The following is a 20253-nucleotide window of genomic DNA, read 5'->3' as shown; positions in this document are numbered from 1 at the left end:
GAATCCCTGGACAGATCCTAGTTATTTTAGCACATCAAATTGCTTCCATCTGGAATGCCACGCCACACATACACACACATGTACATACACTCACTGGCTGGAAGTGATCTGCCTCCTGCGTCCATTCCACACCCAGCAGTGCCCACAGCAGTCTTGTAGTCTTGGCTCCTGATAGTCTGCAGACTTCTAGGTGGGCAGTGATCATATTCCTTTTAAAAATTCTCGGTATCTTTCACCTAATGGGTACTTAATACATTTGGATTGAATACAATTACACGTTAAGAGAACTAGCCTAGGAATCCTCTGCTGCTCATTCTGTAACTGGCTCCCATTTCCTCGGGTGGAAATAGGAGTTAGATGTGAACCAGGACTCTCAATGGGGAAGTGGTGGTGTACATTCATCACTCCAGGGAGTATGGTCCTCAGTTAATTGTTGCCACACAGTGATCTGTAACAAAGTATCCCAGTATTCAGTGGCTTAAAATAAGCATTTATTTTGCTTACAAGTCTGGATTGGTGATTAAGACTGGGTGTGGCTGGACAGTCTGGTCTTGACCGGGCTCCATTTGCCTGGCAGTTTGCAGACTCAGCTGATCTAGGATGGCCTTGGCCAGCTCAGCTGGGGCAGTTCAGGTGGGCTCCATGTGTCTTACCCTCTAGCGATCTAGCCCTACACGTTGTCATGGCAAAGACAGAGATGCTAGAGTGAGAGAGGAACCAACTGCCTCTGTCACAATTGCTAACGTGTCATTGGCCAAAGCAAGTCACAGGGTCAAGTTCAGAATCCAGGGGTGGGCAAATAAAGTGCATTCTGCCAGATGATGGGAGGAGTTGCAAGGTGTAGATACAGGGAGGTGTGAGGATTAGGGCTATTACTGCAATCTACTACCTCCACCTATTCCATGTCCCTACCGTGGCTGAGAACACTGGACCTTTTAATCACTAAGTCCTCTCTCAACTTGGGTTTCTCCTGGCCAGTTAAATAAAAGTCCATGTAGGAGTTAAGGCCAATTTCTATCCAAGGTTCCTGCAGAGGGCACCCAAACCAAGCAAAGTCTCCTCTGGACTTGGCACTCTGCCCTATTCAGAGTAGCTTACTTCCTTTCTAACCTTTCCAACCTAAAGCACCATTCATTACCTATTGCTAAGTAACAAATTATTCTAAAACTTAGTGGATTAAAACAACAACCATTTAAAAAAAAACATTTTATCTCACGGAATCTGTTTGTTGGTTAGGATTTAAGACAGAGCTTGGCTGAGCAATTCTCCTTTTGGCTTCAATTGAGGTGACTCAGTGGTGCTCAGTTGGCAGATGGGCAGGACTAGAGAATCCAAACTGGCTTCACTCACGTGTCTGGCACCGTGGAGGGGATGGCTGAAAGTAGGCTCATTTGGGGCTGTCAGCCAGAGCCTCTCTAACATGGCATTCCCAAGGTAGCTGGTCTTCTTACATGATGGCTGCTTTCTCCTAGAATAAGCATCCCAAGAAGCTGCTTGGCCATTTATGACCTAGCCTGGGAAGTCACACAGCATCACATCCACAGTATTCTATTGCTCCAAGCAATGAGAAGCCCACCTGGATTCAAGAGGGACATAAATCCTACATCCTTAATGGAAGAGCATTTAAAAAGCCACCTACACAAAATCCTCCTTTCCCCCAGTGTATTTGGTCTATGGCCATTGTTCTCAAATGAGACGTTTCCCCAGAGTAGTGGCTCTTAAAATGTGGTCCCTGGTCCAGCACCATCAGCATCCCCTGGGACCTTGTTAGAAATATAAATAAGGTGTACTTCAGATCCCCAGAATCGGAAGTTCCAAAGTGGGCCCCAGTTACCTGTGTGACAAGCCTTTCAGGTCATCCTAATAAATGCTAAAGCTTTAGAATCCCTGCCGCAAGGACACAGATGCCCTTGGTGAGCCTCAAGTGATGACTATGGATGACTGCTTTCAACTTCCCATCCCACGTGTGGGACTGAGGGTAACCTGGAGTGGTGCATACGGTGGGGTATGGTACTCTATGAATTGGAACATCAAAAACCAAAATCTAGAAGAGGTATTAAGGGAGTGGAAGGATGGCAAGACAATTACCCATTGTCCTTGAAGAAATTACAGGAACCAAAATAATCACAAATTCAATTCTTGAGATACTAGCATCTTGGCAGCAGATTTTCATGATTATATGGCCCCCCTTTTCCTTCTATAAATGTAGTAGGACAAGGGGGAATAGACGGCAGGGAAAATAGCCCATTTCTTCCTTCAGTAAGGTGGTTTCTTATAGAGTTGTCTGATTCTGTTGGGGGCTGAAAAGAACTCAGGTGAGCCCCCCAGAGAGGAAGCCCCTCTGATAAAGGCAATGTGAGTTCTCTTACTCCATTTCCCAGGGGGAAGAGTGGGGGCAGTCCTAAACCCATTATTTTTGTGTGATTTGCAGCCTCTCAGAATGGTTACAAATGAAGGTGCTGGAGAGGAACCTATACTCCTGGAGCCTCTGGGCCCATGGGTGGTAACTGGGTTGGTGAAGTGTTAACAGTCTCCTTGATGAATTGCCAACATACTTGATCTGAGAGCTCACTGTTACCACACAAATGCAAGATCTGAGTTTCACTGAAATTGGTTCACTATAGAGGAGGGATTGGGGGAGATAACTAAAGGCAGTCTTTGGAGCAGGATTGGCCCTAATTATGAGGCTTGGAGATTTGTAAGCAATTTGACCCATGTGTCCTCTATGCCCACATTGGAGTGATGGATGGCCAGTGTGTCTGTCCCATGGTGCTCAGAAAGTGTGTCTTACCATTTTTGCAAGCACCGCTTCCTAAGTATTAGTTACAAAGTTCCTCTAAAGACCTTATTTTACTCACATAGTTGTCACTCAGATGGCTTTGCAGGTGGATAAAGACATCTGGGGTCAAACCCCATCCCTGGGCTTTCTTGGTTGTTGGGAGGCTGTGGGCTGACTTGGATCTTTGGGGATCAGTTGAGCAGAGCTTGAGCCTCCGTTATTACTGGTAAGAGGGTTAAACACCAGTCCAGATGGAGAGAGGAAAGGTCAGCCCTGTCCCCTGCCCGTGCCAGAGCAGACACTGATCAAGCCAGCTGCAAGGCAAATGGGAAGCAATCTTCCTGCCACGGTCACCGCTGCAGCCCTGCAGTATCATCATCACTCCTCCCTTTGAGTGACTGTTGCTTGCTTTGCAGTGACAGCCCCAGCCTCGCTTTTCACTCCTGCAACCTGAACAAAAATCACTGTGAACGTCTGTGACTAAACTCTCGGGCTGTCAGACTTCTGCAGTTTGCAATCCTATCAGTAAGACTGAAACTTTCCACTCTTGCCTGGAAGACCTGCACCACGTGAGTCACTTGGACACAGAGAAGCAGTTTCAGTTTCTACCTCAGATACAGCAATTCTGATAGGGATTTTCAGGCATAACATTCCATGCTTTTTTCTTTTTTCAACTAACTTTGTAGTTTTCCAAGGCAACAGGACTCGGGTCCACTTTCCAGTCCAGGCTTCACCTCGACCCCATTACACACTGCTTGCTCTGCTTTGAGCCTGTCCCCACAGTCCTTTTACATTCTACCTCTCCCCAAATCCTACCGTAATCTTGCCTTTCTCGGTTTGATGAAATGCCCCATTGTTCCTCTGCTGTTTGGTCTCCCTCTACAAGTCAGTAAACCGAATTTTGTTGGTCTGCAAAATTTCTGTTAGTTCATTCCTGGTGGTATTCATCAAATGGGCCAATGTGCTGCAAAGTTTGAGAACCACCGCTCTTTTTCACTGATTCGTAGTAAAGGCTGTGGTCCAAACTGCTGTCAAAAGTGGACTCATGTAACCAGCCTCAAAGGGGGGAGAAAGAGACCCCAGGTCCCAAAGAGGTGACTGATTTGGCTTGAGTCACTAAATAATTATGACACAGATAAAACCCAATCCTCCCTAAAGATTTCTAGGGGTCAGAAATTTTAAACATATTATCACTAAAATTCAACACAACCCTAAAAACAAGGTACTATTATTCTCAGGATAAAGATGAAAAAAAGAGACTCAGAAAAGTTAAGTAAATTATGCAGAAAAATTAAACAGTGACTTGGTGACATCCAGGCTGTAAACCCAAATATGTGAATCCAATCCTTTTTTCACAAAAGCAAACTAGGCCGCCTCTTTCCCTACCTATGGCTTCCTGGGAGAAGCAGCCTCCCATGAGTAGACCTATCAGAATCCTTTAAGAGCTTTTTAGGTGTGAGGCATCTTCCCAAATGTTTGCCTCAAGTGGCTCAGCACCTATTCCTGTCAAATGGAAAAGTAAAACCAGAGACGGCCACTGTGATGGACACTGTGTACCCAGCACCCACTCACCCCGCTCCTGCTCTCCACCATATAGGCCAGGAGCCACCCTTTCCTTACATAGCCCGTGTGCTTCTGGAGAGCCCCAGGGAGTGGGCTAGGAGTGTTCTTGTAGCTTTTGCCCCAGGGGGTTCAGGAGCCCAGCTGTAGTCCAATTAGCAGGTGGCAATCTCCTGATGATAAGCACTGGTTCAGGAATGGGCATATGACCCCAAATAGACAATTGAGGCTCAAGGTAAGATTTTGGGGTGGCTTCTGGAAAAACAATGTCTTGGGAGCTACTGGAATAGACATTCTCTCTCTTCCTCTGGATATTGTAGGGTGCAGATATAAGCCTGAAACTGTAACAGCCACCCCAAGAATCAAACAGGAGATATGCAAATAGCAGAGAGGATAGCTCAAGCAGAGAAATGGAGTGGGAGCCTTGATTGAACTACGTCTGACCTCCACCCTACCACTGGAATTTTTATGTTATAGTAGCCAATAAATTCCACCCTGTGGTTTTTATGATATTTAAGTTGGATTTTATGCCATCTACCAACAAAAGCATCTAAACTGGCATAGCCTTTTTTGGTGACTGAACTGCACCTCTGAAGACCCTATGATATTTTCAGCCACTCCATGTGACAGCCTCAGGAGCAGCTGAGGGAATCCATCACCACTCCTTCGGAGGCCCTGTCACCATTGGAGGACAGCGTGCCCCTGTTCCTGGGGAACCTGCTCCCTGTACCACAGTTAGCATTTCAGGGAAGGGCTGGGGACAGCCCATCTTCCCCGACCTTGCATCTCTCCATTTCACAATGCCACAGGGAGAGAATTACTATTATTATGTAACTTAAGACATGTGGCTTTGAACCCCTTTGTTTTCAGGGCCTCTCAGAACCCCCTTGCAATACTTGGAGACCGGCGCTTCTAACACTGTGGGATCGTTACAAGAGCAGAGGTGGAAGCTCACACACCAGATGCCTGAGTATTTGCGTTATAACCAAACTAACAGACTGTTCTTAAATATGTTCTCTCTGGGGCGCCTGGGTGGCTTAGTCGGTTAAGCATCTGACTTTCGCTTAGGTCATGATCTCGCGGTTCGTGGGTTCGAGCCCCGCGTTGGGCTCTGTGCTGACTGCCAGCTCAGAGCCTGGAGCCTGTTTCAGAGTCTGTGACTCCCTCTCTCTCTGACCCTGCCCTGCTCATGCTATCTCTCTCTCTCTCTCTCCTAGAAATAAATAAAACATTAAAAAATTTTAATAAAAAAAAAATATGTTCTCTCTGCTTACCTGACAGTCACACCTTCATAAAGCCCTGGAAGGCTAGGTTTGAATTTGGAATATTTAGATTCCTCCAAGTTCTGTAGCAGCACGAGGAGGGCAAGGCTCAGCCCACACTGAGAGGGGCCTCGTGTGTACCTGTGTGGAAACTCCGGCCCACATATGCCAGTCTCATCCATAACCCCTAGACACAGCTTGTCCCTGGTCACCCCTCATGCTTAGAGCTGTGTGCTGGTCACACTCAGGAAGACAAACATGGGGAAGAGGCCTCAGGCTCAGGACCACTTGGGTGGGAAGTGTGGTCTCCTGGGTACCTGGAGCATGGTCTGGGAGAGGGGCGTCCAGTACCCATGTCCCCTTGGCCTCTCAGACTCCCTGCGCTGTGGAGAGGATCGCGGCCAGAGAAGGGCCAGGCTGGTGCCCTCTGAGGCAAGAGACCCAGGACAGGGCCCCTCGTGGCCAGGTCTAAGGGCAGTGCTGGAACTCCATTCTAAACGTGGTCCTAAAATAAGGCTGGGATGGGCTAGGTTAGCAAGACCAGGCTCTGTGTCCCTGGCTAAATCTCTCTGTATCTCTCAACCTCAGTTTCCTCCCTTGTCCCTGAGGGGGTGGGACTGCTCATATTCTAGAACCCTCTGCAAAGCCTCAGAAGCAGTGAATTCAGACCCCTCATTCCAACCAGTAATGCTGGGACTCTGGTGAAAACCCCCAGGGAAGAGAAAGCCACACTGGGGAAACAAATTGCTTATATTTCTTGATTTCCCATCTGGGGATACCAGCATGAAGGTGCGGCTTTACACGGGAACAACATCACCCCAAGGTGCAGTAGAGCCTGGGGGAACCCAGCTGGCCAGTGTGTCCATCTCTGGAGACCTCGCCCTTGGGCTGATCCCATTCGCTACAGACCACTAGTGATGGCCTGCTGTGCCCGAAGCTCTTGTCTGCTGAGTCCCCAAGACTCAGGCACATTAAAATGCTCTGCATAAAAGCCCAACAGCGTCCCTCCATCTGATAACAAACAGGCAAATCCCACTGGAGGCCTGCCATTGGGGAGACATCTTTCCAAAACAAAGCTAAGCCCCACTCGGGAAAGATGGTGGTACAAGGCAGCTCATAGCCATGCCAGACTAACGACGCTGCAGAAACATGGGGGGCTAAGGTATGTGAGGGCAATGCTGTGCACTCCAGAGACACAAAGGGAAGGCCACAGGGTATACACAAGAGTCAACAGGCAGCCAGGAGCTGGAGCTCAGGACAGAAACAGTCTCTGCCTAGAACAGGTACTCAGTCGTAGGGCCTCAGATGGGGAAACCCAGGGTGGTGTCTTCCTAAGGACCGGAAACACCAAAAGCCTGCCCAGGTGTAGACTCAGGAGGCCATGCCCTCTGGTAGTGAATTTCCTGGACAAGAGATGGACATAAGGGATGTTCACAAGACAGAGGTCAAAGTACTGAGAGCCACCAGGTCAAGGTGTTGCCGGGGATGGTGAAACCGTAGGAGCTACCCTCTTGGGAAACAGAAGCAGAAAGGCCACTGCTCTGCCGTTCACATGCTGAGCATCCCAGCTGGGCCGCCACCCTCTCCCAGGGGCAGAGCACCGGTTTGGTGGCCTTCTCAGGGCTTGTTCACAGTTGGGTCTCTTCTTGGGGGAGCTGCGTCCACATGAGGCTGTGCTGGGCCATGGCCAGTTGAGGGGTTCCTCAGCGGGTCCAGAGCTGGGAGCCACTCCAAGAAGGCGGGCTCACTTCCCTGCTTTGTGGTTCGCAGGCCTGGAGAGACCTGACAGCCAGCTGCCCCGGGTGAGAATGCCCACATTGCTGGAGGTCAGAGGAGCCGAGAGGCCTGTCCACCACATGCCCCAAATGGGGTGATGACAAATTCGAAAAGCCCTGCAGGTCTAGGTGTGGGTAACAGTTGTGAGCCAAGTCCATGGTCTGGGTCAGTAACATTCCGGAAGAAAAAGGGCACTGTAGGTCGGCAATTTGGCTGGATGGTAGCAATGGGAAAAGGTTCCCAGGGGGAGCATGTGGAAGGTTCTCCAGGACTTTGGTTAAGACAGGGTGCAGTGGTCCTAAGTTCTTCCGGTTGGATCGAGTTAAAAGCATGTCTTAGCAGCAAGGTTTGTCCTTGTTTTTGTCACACGAAGGTGGTGGAAAGTGGACCGGGGGGGTGCAAAGTCAATGCGATGGGTGGGGAGAAGCTGCCGCCGACCCTGTGGGATGCAGCCCTCCTCCTCCTCAGGCCTTTCATGTGAAGTAGCGGCAGGACGTGGAGTCAATGTAGCAGTACGGGGTGCACTGCAGGTCCCCATATGACCTGAGGGGGGCAGATATGGGTCAGGATGCATGGGGCAGTGGGCACAACAGCTCCTGCCTAGGCATGTTCTAAGAGGCCACCTCTGGTGACGTTTGATCCAACCTCATCAGACAACTGTCCCTGCTGCTACCTTACTAAAGGGCCTTGGGGTTTGACAGAGTGCTCTCATTCTCATTTGGGGTAGGAGGTTTGGGGCAGTTGAGGTCAGGCCTCTGCGACTTTTCCCCTTGAGGCCAGCTGAGGGATCTATGTGGAAAGAGTTGAGAACCATGTTCTTAACACAGCATCTCTGAGAGAATCACTCCCTTCTCAAGACCTGAAAGGTTTCTGGTGCTGTCCACCGATCATACTGTACTGATGCAAATATTCTATTTCTGTGCAGTCCAGTCTGGCAGCCTCTAGCCATACGTGTCTACTGAGGTCTGAAAATAAGGCTAGTATGACTGAATAACTGATTTTTAATTTTAATTAAAGTTAAATAGCAATGTGTGGCCACCAGATGGGACAGCACAGCCTAGACCTCTGTAAGCCCAAATGCTAATGTATAATGGTTATACATTATACCCATATTCACAAGCATCCCCTGAGGCTTCTAGAGATTCCCTGAGTAACCCCAGGGAGCTAGTGGGTGAGCCCCGGGCTCTATGCAGTCCCATGTTCCATGTCCAGTTGTCTATACTGACCTGTCTCCATGAAGCCATCAACTAGCTTAGACCTGCCACCTCTCTGACAGGCGCCAGAGGACAGGGCACTTCAGGGACACTTCAGGGATAGGGTAGAACATACAGACACAGAGATGCAGTCGGGTCCTGGCCAAGCCTAAACTGCTTGGAGTTTGGGGGTGACCACAGGTCTGTAGTTCTCCCGGCCTGGTTTGAGATGCTGATGTGTGTTTGCGGGGACTGGGCGCTGAGGAGACCTCCTTGGAAGAGAGAGCGGACAGAGAGGGCGACAGAAAGACAGGACTGGTGTCTATTCCCCAGCCCTACTGAGGGTCTGGGCCCACGCTTACCAGAGGAACAGGGTTGAAAGCAAAGACTGAAGAGACTGGACTCCTGAAGGACCTAGGAGGTGTGAGGGGCCAGCGATCCATGCTGAAGCCGACGGAGAAGCAGGAACTAGGGAGGAAAGGCTTCTCATTTTCCCGAGAATGCTATACAACTCTGCATCTGTGGCGATTAGGGGGAGTGCAGTGTGGTTTTGCATTTCACAGGGCCAGGGTCCTTCAGCTGGCTTGGGAGATGTCAACCATGGAGGTCAATGTGAACACCCACCAGAGAGCCCCAGATAGAACTAGAAGGGTCCCTGAAGGGGGTGCTAAGTTCTCGAGGTTTTCCTGGAGCAGTCATGAGACAGCAAAATTAGATGTTAATGCTGGTGTGATCTCATCTGCACCGCAGTCCTGCCCCGGGGGCTGGGAGTTGTTCCAGAGAACTCCGGTTATACAGACACTTAGATTCTTGGAAATGCCCTGGCACCTCCACCCTCCACTGGGCTTCCTCCAGACCCACTTTCCAGAAGACTAACGTGGTCATGGCAGCCACTGCTGTTGGGAGGCTGCTCACCCAGGGGCAACAGCTGCACATAGAGACTGCTGATTGCCAGGGGCCCAGGATGGAGCTGGTGACTGAGCTCGGCCTCAGAGGCACCCAGCCACCCTGAGAGGGCGTATGGTGGTTATATGTTTACTGCCTGTCTCCCTTAGGTGAGCAGGGATGGTGTGTTGTGTTATTTGTCACCATACCTCACTGTCTAGAAAGTACCAGGAACATAAGAAGCATTAAAAAAAATATCTGTGAAGGAAAGAGGAGGAGGCAGGCAGAGAGGGAGGCAGGGGTGTCATAACAGCATGCGAGGTGATTCCTACCCAGGGAGATAGGTCTCACACGTCAGGTGGCCAAAGTCAGAGCCGTCACAGTCCTCCACACCCTTGTGCTGGTGTCCATCTCCACAGTAGGCCCGGTGACAGCCTGAGGGACACAGGGAAATGTAGCCCTGAGAGGGGGCTGGGGTGGGACGGGCTCACCTTAGCCTATAAGGACTGTGTAGCCTAAAGGATCCATCCACCCAGAGCATGTACCCTCTTAAACGGACTCCCAGAAAGCTTCAGACACATCCGGGGACCACGCCCTCAGAACCCCAAATCCCACGCCAGAGAATAAGGAGACCCAAGCTCCAGCCCACTCCAGTACTTGTTAGCCGACAGAGCGAGAGCAGGCCCCTTGGCCTCTCGGAGCCCCAATATCCCTATCTCAAAGCTGGGGTGTGGACACCACTTCACAGGGCACGCTGTGGGTTCCAATGAAGTGAGAATCAGGAGACCGTGTGCCGGGCACAAGTGATGGCCATGGTGGCTCTAGTCTACAGAGAACTTCCAGGACCCTGAAAGGTGACCCTGCGATCCCCAGACGATCTTCACCAGATAGTTCTCACACAAGGGAAGGATCTGGGAGCATGAACCCCACTCTCATCTTACAGGGTTCCTTCCTGCTGTTGATGTTGTCTGCACCAGGGGCAGAAGGGACTCCAGGCAGAGCCGGCATGCCGGGGATCACCATCCCGGGAACTGTCATGGGAAGGACAACTACAGAGAGGGCGCTGGCCACTTCTCGGTCCCTGCACCCATCCCTGAGCGTTTACACACCCCCACGCCTGAGCCAGGCCGGCTCCTCACAGCAGGGGCTTAAAAATAATTTGGTGAAGGGATGTCAAACCCTTACTATACCCAGATGACCAAGTGCACATTAGCGCACAGAATCTCTAAAGAGCTGAGCGGCTGGCACCGACATAGTCAATTTTCAGTTGAGGAAAGTGAGACTTGGAGCTGTGAACTGCCCTCCGTCACCCCACTCACTGATAGCCTCCCTCAGGAGCATTCAAACTCTCTTCCGTCTGGTTCCAAATCCCCTGCTTTCCACCTCACCGCCTGTTTTTGTCACGTGATTTAAAAAAAAAACCAGAAAGAAAGCGAACCCTCCAGTGTGGTGCCGCCTGCCCATCCCAGTAGCCCATCCACATGAAGTCTGCTTCCCCCCTAAAAGGGCTTTGCCACTAAGGCTCCATCTGGTAAAAGTCCTGATGCAAATTCTTGGCTGCTCCCTTTCGTCTTTCACTGTATCACCTTTATCTTTTGATAAAGAATGTGGACTGGAATATTCTGGATTTTACCAAGAAGTAGGATTCAGGGAAAAGGAAGGACTGGTGGCTTCTCTGGGGGCCAGACCCTTGACACTAACCCACAATGACATGCTCGGGCAGTGAAAAGTCAGCATTCGTCCTGAATGGGAGGGCCGTCCCCACAGCAGCCCAGGGGTACCCCCTCTGACTCGGAGGTCATCCCAGCCCACCAGAGCTAGCATCCCGGGGCTTGCCCTCCCTCAGCCAGCTGGCATTCAGGCCCTCCCATGGTGGGCCCCACTCACTGATGCAGCCATCACCCACGTCGTCGTTCCCGTCATCACACTCCTCCCCTGGCTGCAGGACCCCGTCCCCACAGGAGCCGTGGTGGTCCACAGTGTAGTCCACAGGGTAGAAAGGGGTCACCTGGCCGAAGAAACATAGGACAGTTACCAGGGGTGACGTGACAGGTCATTGGCACTGGGGATGGAGGCCCTGGGTCTTGGCGGGAAAGGCACCCTTCTTTGGGCAGAGCTCTGCACTTGGCGGGAAGGCTGGGCCAGACCAAGACAGCGTCCTGGCAGTGTGGGGGCAGGAGACCGCCTGGAACCCTGGCTCAGAGAGGAGGTCCTCTCTGGTGGACAGGGGCACGGACAGCTGCTCAGAAGCAGAGAAGAGGAGGAGGCCCAGCCCTTCCATGGAAACAGACTACAGGAAGCTCTGCCCCAGGCCTGACCCATGGCCCTTCTTTCCTCTCATGTTGTGTCCCTCTCTGGGGTGGGGTATGTCCTGAGTGTCTGCCTCAGGGTACCTGGATAGGGAGCCAGCCAAGGCTGTCCTTGAAGTACAGAGATCTCTGGTCTTTGCGGAAGGCGATGGCATTTTGGGTATTCAGCCTCTCGAGCTCTTCCTGGTTGTTGACCACAAAAATCTGCCAGGGAACACACTGGTGAGGATTCCAGAAATCACTTCTATAGGGGGCAGGGGAAAAGCGGGAAGAGGAAACGGAATCTCCATCCTTGGGCTGGGTAACAGTAGGGGGAAGGGGGTCTGCATATCACACTCTGGAGCTCCTCCCAAAGGTGGGAGGGATGTCCTGATTCCCACATCTCAACCCAGCTCCTAAGGTCTGGGTGTGCAATGAGAACATCCACGATTTACAATTTTTAAACACTGAAAATGTTCCCGACACTTAAATAAAAAGGTGATGTCATCTAATCAAGTAATTCAACATCTGGAAAAGATTCTTAACAAAATTGTTATACTCAAAGGGGTTCATTATAGTTTTATTTACATTAGTGAAAAGCCTGGGAGAACCTTACAAGTATCCGACAGTAGAGCCCTGGCTCAATAAATCACAGCGCAGCCGCATGATGGATGGACGAGTACACGTGCATTCAAGTGATGAGGTAATCCAGGGTTACCTCAAAATAACCCAAGGGAGGGTGGGCAGTAGTGAGTGCGTATAGGGACAAAACAGGATTAGCCAGCAGTTGATACATGTTGAATTTGTGTGAAGGTACATAGAGGTTCGTTATACTATTTGTTCTGCTTTTACATTTACTTGAAATTTTCTGTAATTTTTTGTCCTTAAAAAAAGACAAAGAAAATACTTTGAAAATACTTAAATTGGACCCACTACCAAATGGACAATTTGGTTTCCTACTCTTGTTTTTTCCCTTATTTTCCAATTCCCTTAATGAGTGTGTACCAGGTATAACGGGGAAACCCGTTTTATTAAAAGGCTTTTACAAAGCTCATAGAGGATCAGGTGAGAGGTCCCGATGGACAGCTACCAGATTTTCTCCCGGGAGCCTTACCACAGGAACATGCGGGGACCTGGAACCATACATGGATTCCCCGTAGGAGGGGTTATTCACATTCGTAGGGGGTCCACAAAGACAACTTCCTGGAGGCCCGGGAAATCCTCTGTCCCCTTTGGGTCCCATCACAAGTTGTTCTAGGAAGCAACAAAATGCTGTGTTACTAGAACGAAGAAAGCAAAAACCAAACAGCCCAGGGAGATGTGAGCAACCTTCACAACACAAAGAAGGTCAAAGTCCACAGCATCTTACGGTAGGCCCTGGGAAGAGGCTCAAAGAGACTCTTGATGCAAGATACAGAGGAGGTGGTTTTCTGTGGGTCCCTTAACCACACTGAGTGTTAAAGCACTTTCCCCAACTCTCCATTCCCTTTCTCTATATTTTAGAAACTTGACAGATATTCTACTTCCCAGGCTACCTTGTATGCAAGGTCTGTAATGGGAGAAGGGTTACAAGTAAGCATCTGAGAAAGTCTATCCTGATAAGGAAAAAACATAGCTGGTGAGAGACCTAGCTTCCTCCTCCTTCCTGTCTAGAAGACAGACACCATGTCTGGTGCTGCAGCAGCCACATTGCAACCACGAGGTAATAGGTATGAGAGAAACCAACATACAGGAAAGACCAGGGGCTCATGGGGCATGGGACCCTGATGGTGACACTTAGAGGCTGAACCAAAGTCAGCCACTGTCAACGTCTCTGGACTTCCTGGTATGAGAAAAACAATCTCCTTTTTGTTTAGACTATTATTAATAGGGACTTCCTGCTAATGAACACAATGCTGACTGATAACTTTTATTATTACTTTTATTCATTTTACTTTGTTCTTATTTATAAGATCTTTACAAAAGAATTTCTGAAGGTGGGTTTCTTTGATTCCTTCTGGAAGAAAATGGAATGTCTGAAAATGCTCCACCTACTTATTCTCCACTGATATTGAGAAGAGTGTCATGAACATATATGATTAAGAAATTTACTCCCTGCAGTGTGGGTGACCTGCTTGGGTGGTAGTTTTCACCTAGACTTTTAAAGGTCCTAATGTCCAGGCCACACCCCAGACCAAGTCCATCAAGAATGAGGAGAAGAGAACCCAGGCATCCATACTTTTAAAAGCTCTCAAGATGATTCCAATGTACACGAAGGTTGAGAATTGCTGGTCTAAGGAAACGGTATTTGCACTAGCCATTTCCCTAGACTGTTCCTTCAACTCCATCCCTCCCTCCCCAGGTGCCTCCCACCTAGCTCCTGATCTGAATTCAAACATCATTCCTACAGGGAAGCCTTTTGAATCTTCACACTCTGGCATGTTCACCTTGGGTAATTTCACAATTCCCTATGCCTTTTCTTCGCAGCACTTATCTCTGTGATTTTGTATCTTGTGAGATTATCTGATCAACGTCAATCTCCCCCAGTGGAATATCAGCTCCACAGAGGCAAGATTGATACCCGTTTTCATTCGCAAGGGCTGGATATGCAGTAGGGGCCTGATACATGCTTGATGATGGAATGAATGAATGAATGTAGACTAACTGGAAAGAAAAGGTCTTCAGAAAAGTCTAAAAATAATAACTCCAGTTGGTAGAAAAGAACGAGAGCAAGAGCCATCTAACAGGGAGAGAGGAAAGAAAGGAAACATGGAGACTGACAAAAGATGTAAGTGGGGCGCCTGGGTGGTTCAGGTGGTTGTGTATGACTTGGGCTCAGTCATGATCTCATGACTTGTGAGTTCCAGCCCCACGTTGGGCTCTGTGCTGACAGCTCAGAGCCTGGGGCCTGCTTCAGATCCTGTGTCTTCCTCTCTCTCTGACCCTCCTCCACTCATGCTTTCTCAAAAATGAATAGATGTTAAAAAAATTTTTTAAAGGATATAAGTAAGTACTCCTCCTCCTGGAAAAGTAAGGGGGTGTCTGGAGACCAGACAGTCACTGGTTTCAGGTTATATAACTTCCCAGGACAGCCAGCAACTAGGGACACAGTTGGCAGATTCCAGAAGGATAGAAAGCAAAATGACCCCGGGGGAGAGGTGTGGTCAGGACCCCAAGGAAGCGGCTTCAGCTACCTCCCCACAACCGTGAGCCTTCCTGAGCTGATGGACAGATATGTGCTAGATCAGAAGAATGCCAGCACGAGGGGAAGGGAGGCTTGCCAATCTGATACCAGCTGTGGCAATGGCTTGGACAAGAACCAGGAATATAGTGCTGTAGGAGGGGCTCTGGTCCTGTGTTCTGATGTTTTCAGCATAGCCCGCAGAGACACGGACTCCACCAGCCCAGGTCATTACCGCCCCTGGGGAAACTGAAGTGCTAATGTTCTGTAATCAAGGATGTGTGAGTGGCATCGGAGAGGCTCTGTGACCCCAACAACTCCTCCAGAACCATGGCCTCGGAGAGGGTCAGGTGTTTGTCCCATTTTCCAGTCAATAAGTGGTGAGGCTAAGATTTGAATTCATGTATGACTTCACACTGTGCCGTTCAAGACAAACGTCCAAGAATATTGATGCTTGCAGGAAGCCGGCAATCCCCAGGTACCACCGTGATTCACTTATACCCTGTCTGGGTGCAGGAAAGATTCACTCAGATTTGTAATTTGGTTATGTACAGCAAATCACATCCTAGAGGCATTTTGTCCGGATTCCCTCTGCCACCTCCCAGCACCTCTTTCTCTAACTTGGGTGATAAAGAGCCCCCTCCCCCGTCCATCCCTGAGCACTGTCCAGCTCATAGCTCTGGGCACCAGAACCAGAGGTGGCCTCCAGATAGGACGACAGGACGTGGCAGGGAGCCCACTTCCTGCCTCCATCACAGTTTCTCTGCAGCTCACTCTCAGCTGTTAGAGGGCATCTGTTACCCCGCCTGTTTCCTGCCAGATCCACTGACGGGCACAGCAGCTGGAACTTCCCCACCTCGGCCTCTCAGAGCTAGTCTAGCGGGCCCGCCTGATCCACCGTCCCCTGGAGCCGGAGGACCTGGCTCTCTACCTTTGCCCAGACTGCCTCCCACCACCGCTGGCTGTGTGGTGGTCACGGGCCTGGCAGGGGACTCTGGGAGGAGGCGGAGGACCCACAGAATAGTCTCCACGTCACCCCCAGCTCCTACTTTGCCTCAGCAGAGACTTCAAGGCTGAGTGGGAAGGGGCTCGGGACCAGGAGCCACGGACTGATTCTGGGCCGGGCAAGGCAACCAGTCTGCTCTGTGACCTCCGGGGAAGTCCCTTTTCTCTGAGGTTCAGAGCTCTTTTCTGTAAAGGGAGGGCTGGATAAGACAGGGGTGTTTGACCTGTGTTTCACAGAGCCTGAGGACATTCCGAGATGGATCTGGGGCAGGGGCTCTGGAGCTCTGGGAGGCAGCGTATAGAATCTTGGGCACAGATAGACACATTTTTCTCCTGAGTGGGTGTGGGACTTTTATCAGGCTCCAGAGGTAGTCTCAGGAATCACTGTTGGGGCCTATTCCCAGTCTTGATAATTATCCAACTGGCCTCAGGTCCAGGTAAGTTCTCTTTTAAATTCCTCCCTCCTCTTTCCAAAAAGAAGTTTCCAAAGAGCAGTATTATTGCCCCATTTTCTTCAGCCCCTTCATTCTGGGAGGCTTCCCAGAAAGGAAGTGAGTCATAAGAAGGCACAGGAAGGGGACATGAGTCAGAAATGGACTACATCCTGCCTGCTTGCTATGCAATAACCCAGGTAGGACAGACTGGGGACCAAAATGGCCCATGTCTGTGAGTGCTTGCAGTGCCCAGCCCTGCCCATCCCACCCGCCAGATGCCACGGGGATGCAAAGCTGACTTGGCCTCAGACACTGCCTCAAGGACTTGCCTTCTAGAAGGCAGATGAAACACATCTGCAGAAAACAGTTACTGGTGAAGGGCCATAGCAGAGAGGCAATATGTACTTGGGCCCAGGGGAAGGAGGCCCATCCCGTTAGGGACCAAGGATGGCCTTGCTGAAGAGAAGGCTTTGAAGGAAGAAGATGGTTTCACTGGGTGGACCAGAAGATGACCAGAATGCTATTTCAGGCCATGTGGACCCAGAGAGAGTGTAGGAATATGCTCCAGCTCAGCAGGGAACAGAATCNGGACGGGGGTGGGGTGGGGGGGGGCAGATGTGTGCACACTAGGCTAAATGACAAGGAGCTGGAAGATAGGACCACACTGATCCCGCTAAAGGGATGGGGTTGCAATTCCCCGGAGCCTGACAAGACAAAACAGAGGCCATCAGAGAGGGTTGCTGAGGGTCCGAAAGCCTCACCCTTCTCACCCAACCTTGGACCCTAGGAGGGAACTGGAGTTTGAGTCAAAGTAGGGCTGGCCTTTACCAACAGATACAAAATGAGGGCTGGCCTAATGACCTCTTTGCATCCACACCACTCCCCAAGATCCTGGCTACTCCTCAGTTTTGTGAACTGCTAAATACCTCAAGGGCCAAGAGAGTCCTTTTCAAAGAAAAATCAGGCCTCAGGCCATGCTCTCAGTCCCTGGGGCTGGCAGCTCCTGATTGTGGGCCTTGAGGGGAACGTTACCCATGCCGGAAGCAAGTAAAACGACTTCAAATGACTCTTGAACAACACAAGTTTGAACAGCGCAGGTCCACTTAGATGCAGATTTTTTAGAGCATAGTACTGTAAATGCATTTTTCTCTTCGTTGTGACTTAATTTCATTTTTCTCTAGCTTCCTTTCTTGTAAGGATATAGTACATGACACATATAACATACAAAGTCTATGTTAATCCACTGTTATCAGGAAGGCTTCCAGTCAAAAGCAGGCTGTTAGTAGTTAAGTTTGGGGGGGGAAGAGTCAGAAGTTATATGTGGAATTTCAACGGCACTGTGGTTGGCACCCTTCATCTCCACATTATTCAAGGGCCAAGTGTAGTTGGAAGGACCCCCATAGGGACTGTCAATTCCCAGAAGCCGACTGTGGGGCATGGACACATGGCCCAGGATGCATCTCCAATCTAGTTCCCTTAACAGCACAGCAACAGGGGTGGCAAGGTAACTTATTTTTGTACTGACGTTGTTCTCGCACTACTTTTTCAACTCCTGATTTCAAGGAGGTAGCAAGACTTTGTGCTTTCTTGTCCTTGCTGAAAACAGGTACTGTGTGAAGACTTTTGCCTTTCTGCCTTCTTGTTTTTCTGAGAACAGAAGAGAAAAGCTCCCAAGACAGGTGGCAGTGTATGAGGAATAGGAGAAGCAAGGGGCTGGAGGTCAGAAGAGGGGAGATCACACCAGACGTGGAGAGACAGGGACCCCTTGTGTTTTGGAGAAAAGGTAAGGTCTCAGAAGGAACAGCTACGGGGCACTTCTTGGGAAACTGAACCACGGGGACCAGGCTTGGAAACGTTCCGATACTCAAGCGTGGCATGAAGATGGCAGTCCCCAGGCATCCTCGGACCATGTGGCCTCGGATAGCAGGCATGTCGGAGGGGAACAGGGCAGATCAGAGGCTGGAGGCAAGTCCTCTGATGTTTTTGTGCCATCATCCCCAGGATCTTGTTTTGGTAGTTGGAGGAGTGGAGAGAACCCCAATACTACCAGAGATTGAATTTTCATAGCATCTGGCAGGTCAGAATCTCAGAGCCAACTGGTTTAAAGGATCTAATAAATTATGACATTTCTAGACCATCGCATTACATGGTTGTGAGTATATTCCCATAGACACAGGGAGGAAAAGTACAATGTAGAATTTTAAAATGCCTTCATTTTGTTAAGAATAAAATTGTAGGGGTGCCTGGGTGGCTCAGTCAGTTAAGCGTCTGACTTCGGCTCAGGTCATGACCTCATGGTTCGTGGGTTCGAGCCCCATGTCAGGCTCTGTGCTGACAGCTAGCTCAGAGCCTGGAGCCTGTTTTGGATTCTCTCTCTGACTCCCCTGTTCATGCTGTCTCTCTCTCTCTCTCTCAGAATAAAAAAAAAAATTAAAAAAATTTTTTTAAAGAATAAAATTGTAATAAAAATTGTTTTGTTTCCTTTTGTATAACTGAGGACTAAGAACCCTACACAGTAAAGTCTTCTCTGACCTAGCGATGCTTTGTTTATGCAGAAAATGTGCTCTGAAAGGCCATTCTTGGAGCTGACGAGGGAACAACTAACGGGATCAGCTCATCACTTAGACAAGGTAACCAAGCAGCAGTGTGTCTCTGTCCTCTTCAATGGCAGAGTTTGATTTCTTTCTAGGATTTCTTTGTATATTCAGTGTAAACCAACAAGAACACTTTCATAACACTACCTAAGATAGAAAAATCTGCCACATCATCTTTACTTCTAGGATTAAGTAAATTGTTTGGAGCCATGAAAAAGGCTTTTCTAGAGAAAGGTGTTAGTTAATGAAATATGTGCCTGTTGTTTTTCACTTGAAGTATAAATGACAATAACAAGTATTATGTTTTCCTTTTTTTCCCCTCCTCTATTTGTTTTCCAAAATGCTACAACAGAGTCAGGATGGTGTTTATCTCTCTCGTGTAAAAGTTGAATGAGCCAAGCTATGGAGAAGTTATAAATATATTAAAAGCATCTCTGGTGGTTTCTAACTCAAAACACAAGGCAGACCTCTGCTGTGCCCTCATTGGGGAGGCTGGCCCAGGAGGGCAACACGGTGGATGAAGTGAAGCAGTGTAGTGCTTACCTGCGGATGGGGGGCCCGGGGGGCCTGGGGGACCCGGACGGCCAGGTTGACCAGGAGGCCCAGGTTTGCCTGGTGGGCCCATTACTCCACTATCTCCCTTCTGCCCCTGACAGAGAAAGGCAGAGCTGTTATGATAACATGACATGGCAAATTTCCTTCCACATTTATGTCTAAATCAGATACCACCTTGCACTTTGGAGCAGGAGCCCAGGGCAGGATGCAGCCCCAGAAGCCTTGACCACCAAACTCCTAAAAAGCCCAGGGCAGGGACACCTGGCTGGCTCAGCTGGTAGAGTGTGTGACTTTTGATCTCAAAGTCGTGAGTTCAAGCCCCACAATAGGCATGGAGTCTACTTTAAAAAAAAAAAAAGCTCAGGGCACGTGACATTTGAAATTAGGATGGTTACAAGTTTGTAGACGTTACTTCTTGCTGTATCCTAGAAACATGGCACATGACTGCTGAAAGGAACCAAATCCAACCCACTCCCCTCATGGGGCACAGAAGGATACAGGAAAGAGAAGAGATTGACGTAAGGCACCTAGCATTGAGGCAGCAGACTGGGGCCTGACTCAGGGCTCTGCTTGCTCATCAGGACCATTTCTACTTTACCACAAGACCTGTTTCCATCGAATGGCTTCCGTTGCTCTCAGGATAAAGACCCAGATCCTTATTTCATCTACAAAGGCCTGTATGGTGGGCCTTTCCAGTCTTGTTCCAGCCTTTTGGTGTTTTTGGTCTTCAAGAGCACCATGCCTTTTTTCCCCCCTCCTCTC

The 20253-nt window shown here is 49.5% G+C and overlaps 1 protein-coding gene across 4 annotated transcripts in view; it reads right to left on the bottom strand.

Annotated features, from left to right (window-relative positions):
• Positions 1-20253, bottom strand: part of COLQ (collagen like tail subunit of asymmetric acetylcholinesterase) — a 76726-nt gene that overhangs the window by 9576 nt on the left and 46897 nt on the right. For 2 of the 4 annotated variants that reach the window (XM_077750919.1, XM_077750920.1), the window contains 6 exons: positions 19480-19585; positions 12858-12997; positions 11849-11968; positions 11343-11463; positions 9788-9890; positions 257-7920 (listed from right to left, as the gene is read on the bottom strand). In XM_077750919.1, the coding sequence (XP_077607045.1) occupies positions 7851-7920; positions 9788-9890; positions 11343-11463; positions 11849-11968; positions 12858-12997; positions 19480-19585 (660 nt within the window). In that variant the 3' untranslated portion in view covers positions 257-7850. Of the gene's footprint in view, positions 1-256; positions 7921-9787; positions 9891-11342; positions 11464-11848; positions 11969-12857; positions 12998-19479; positions 19586-20253 lie in introns of those variants that run through there. The other 2 variants (XR_013331799.1, XM_077750921.1) reach the window with 2 other exon arrangements.

Source organism: Crocuta crocuta, unplaced genomic scaffold, assembly GCF_008692635.1.
Source record: "Crocuta crocuta isolate KB4526 unplaced genomic scaffold, BGI_CrCroc_1.0 scaffold279, whole genome shotgun sequence".
NCBI lineage: Eukaryota > Metazoa > Chordata > Mammalia > Carnivora > Hyaenidae > Crocuta > Crocuta crocuta.
The sequence above is the reverse complement of the archived record's forward strand: the minus strand, read 5'-3'. Positions and strand labels throughout refer to the sequence as shown.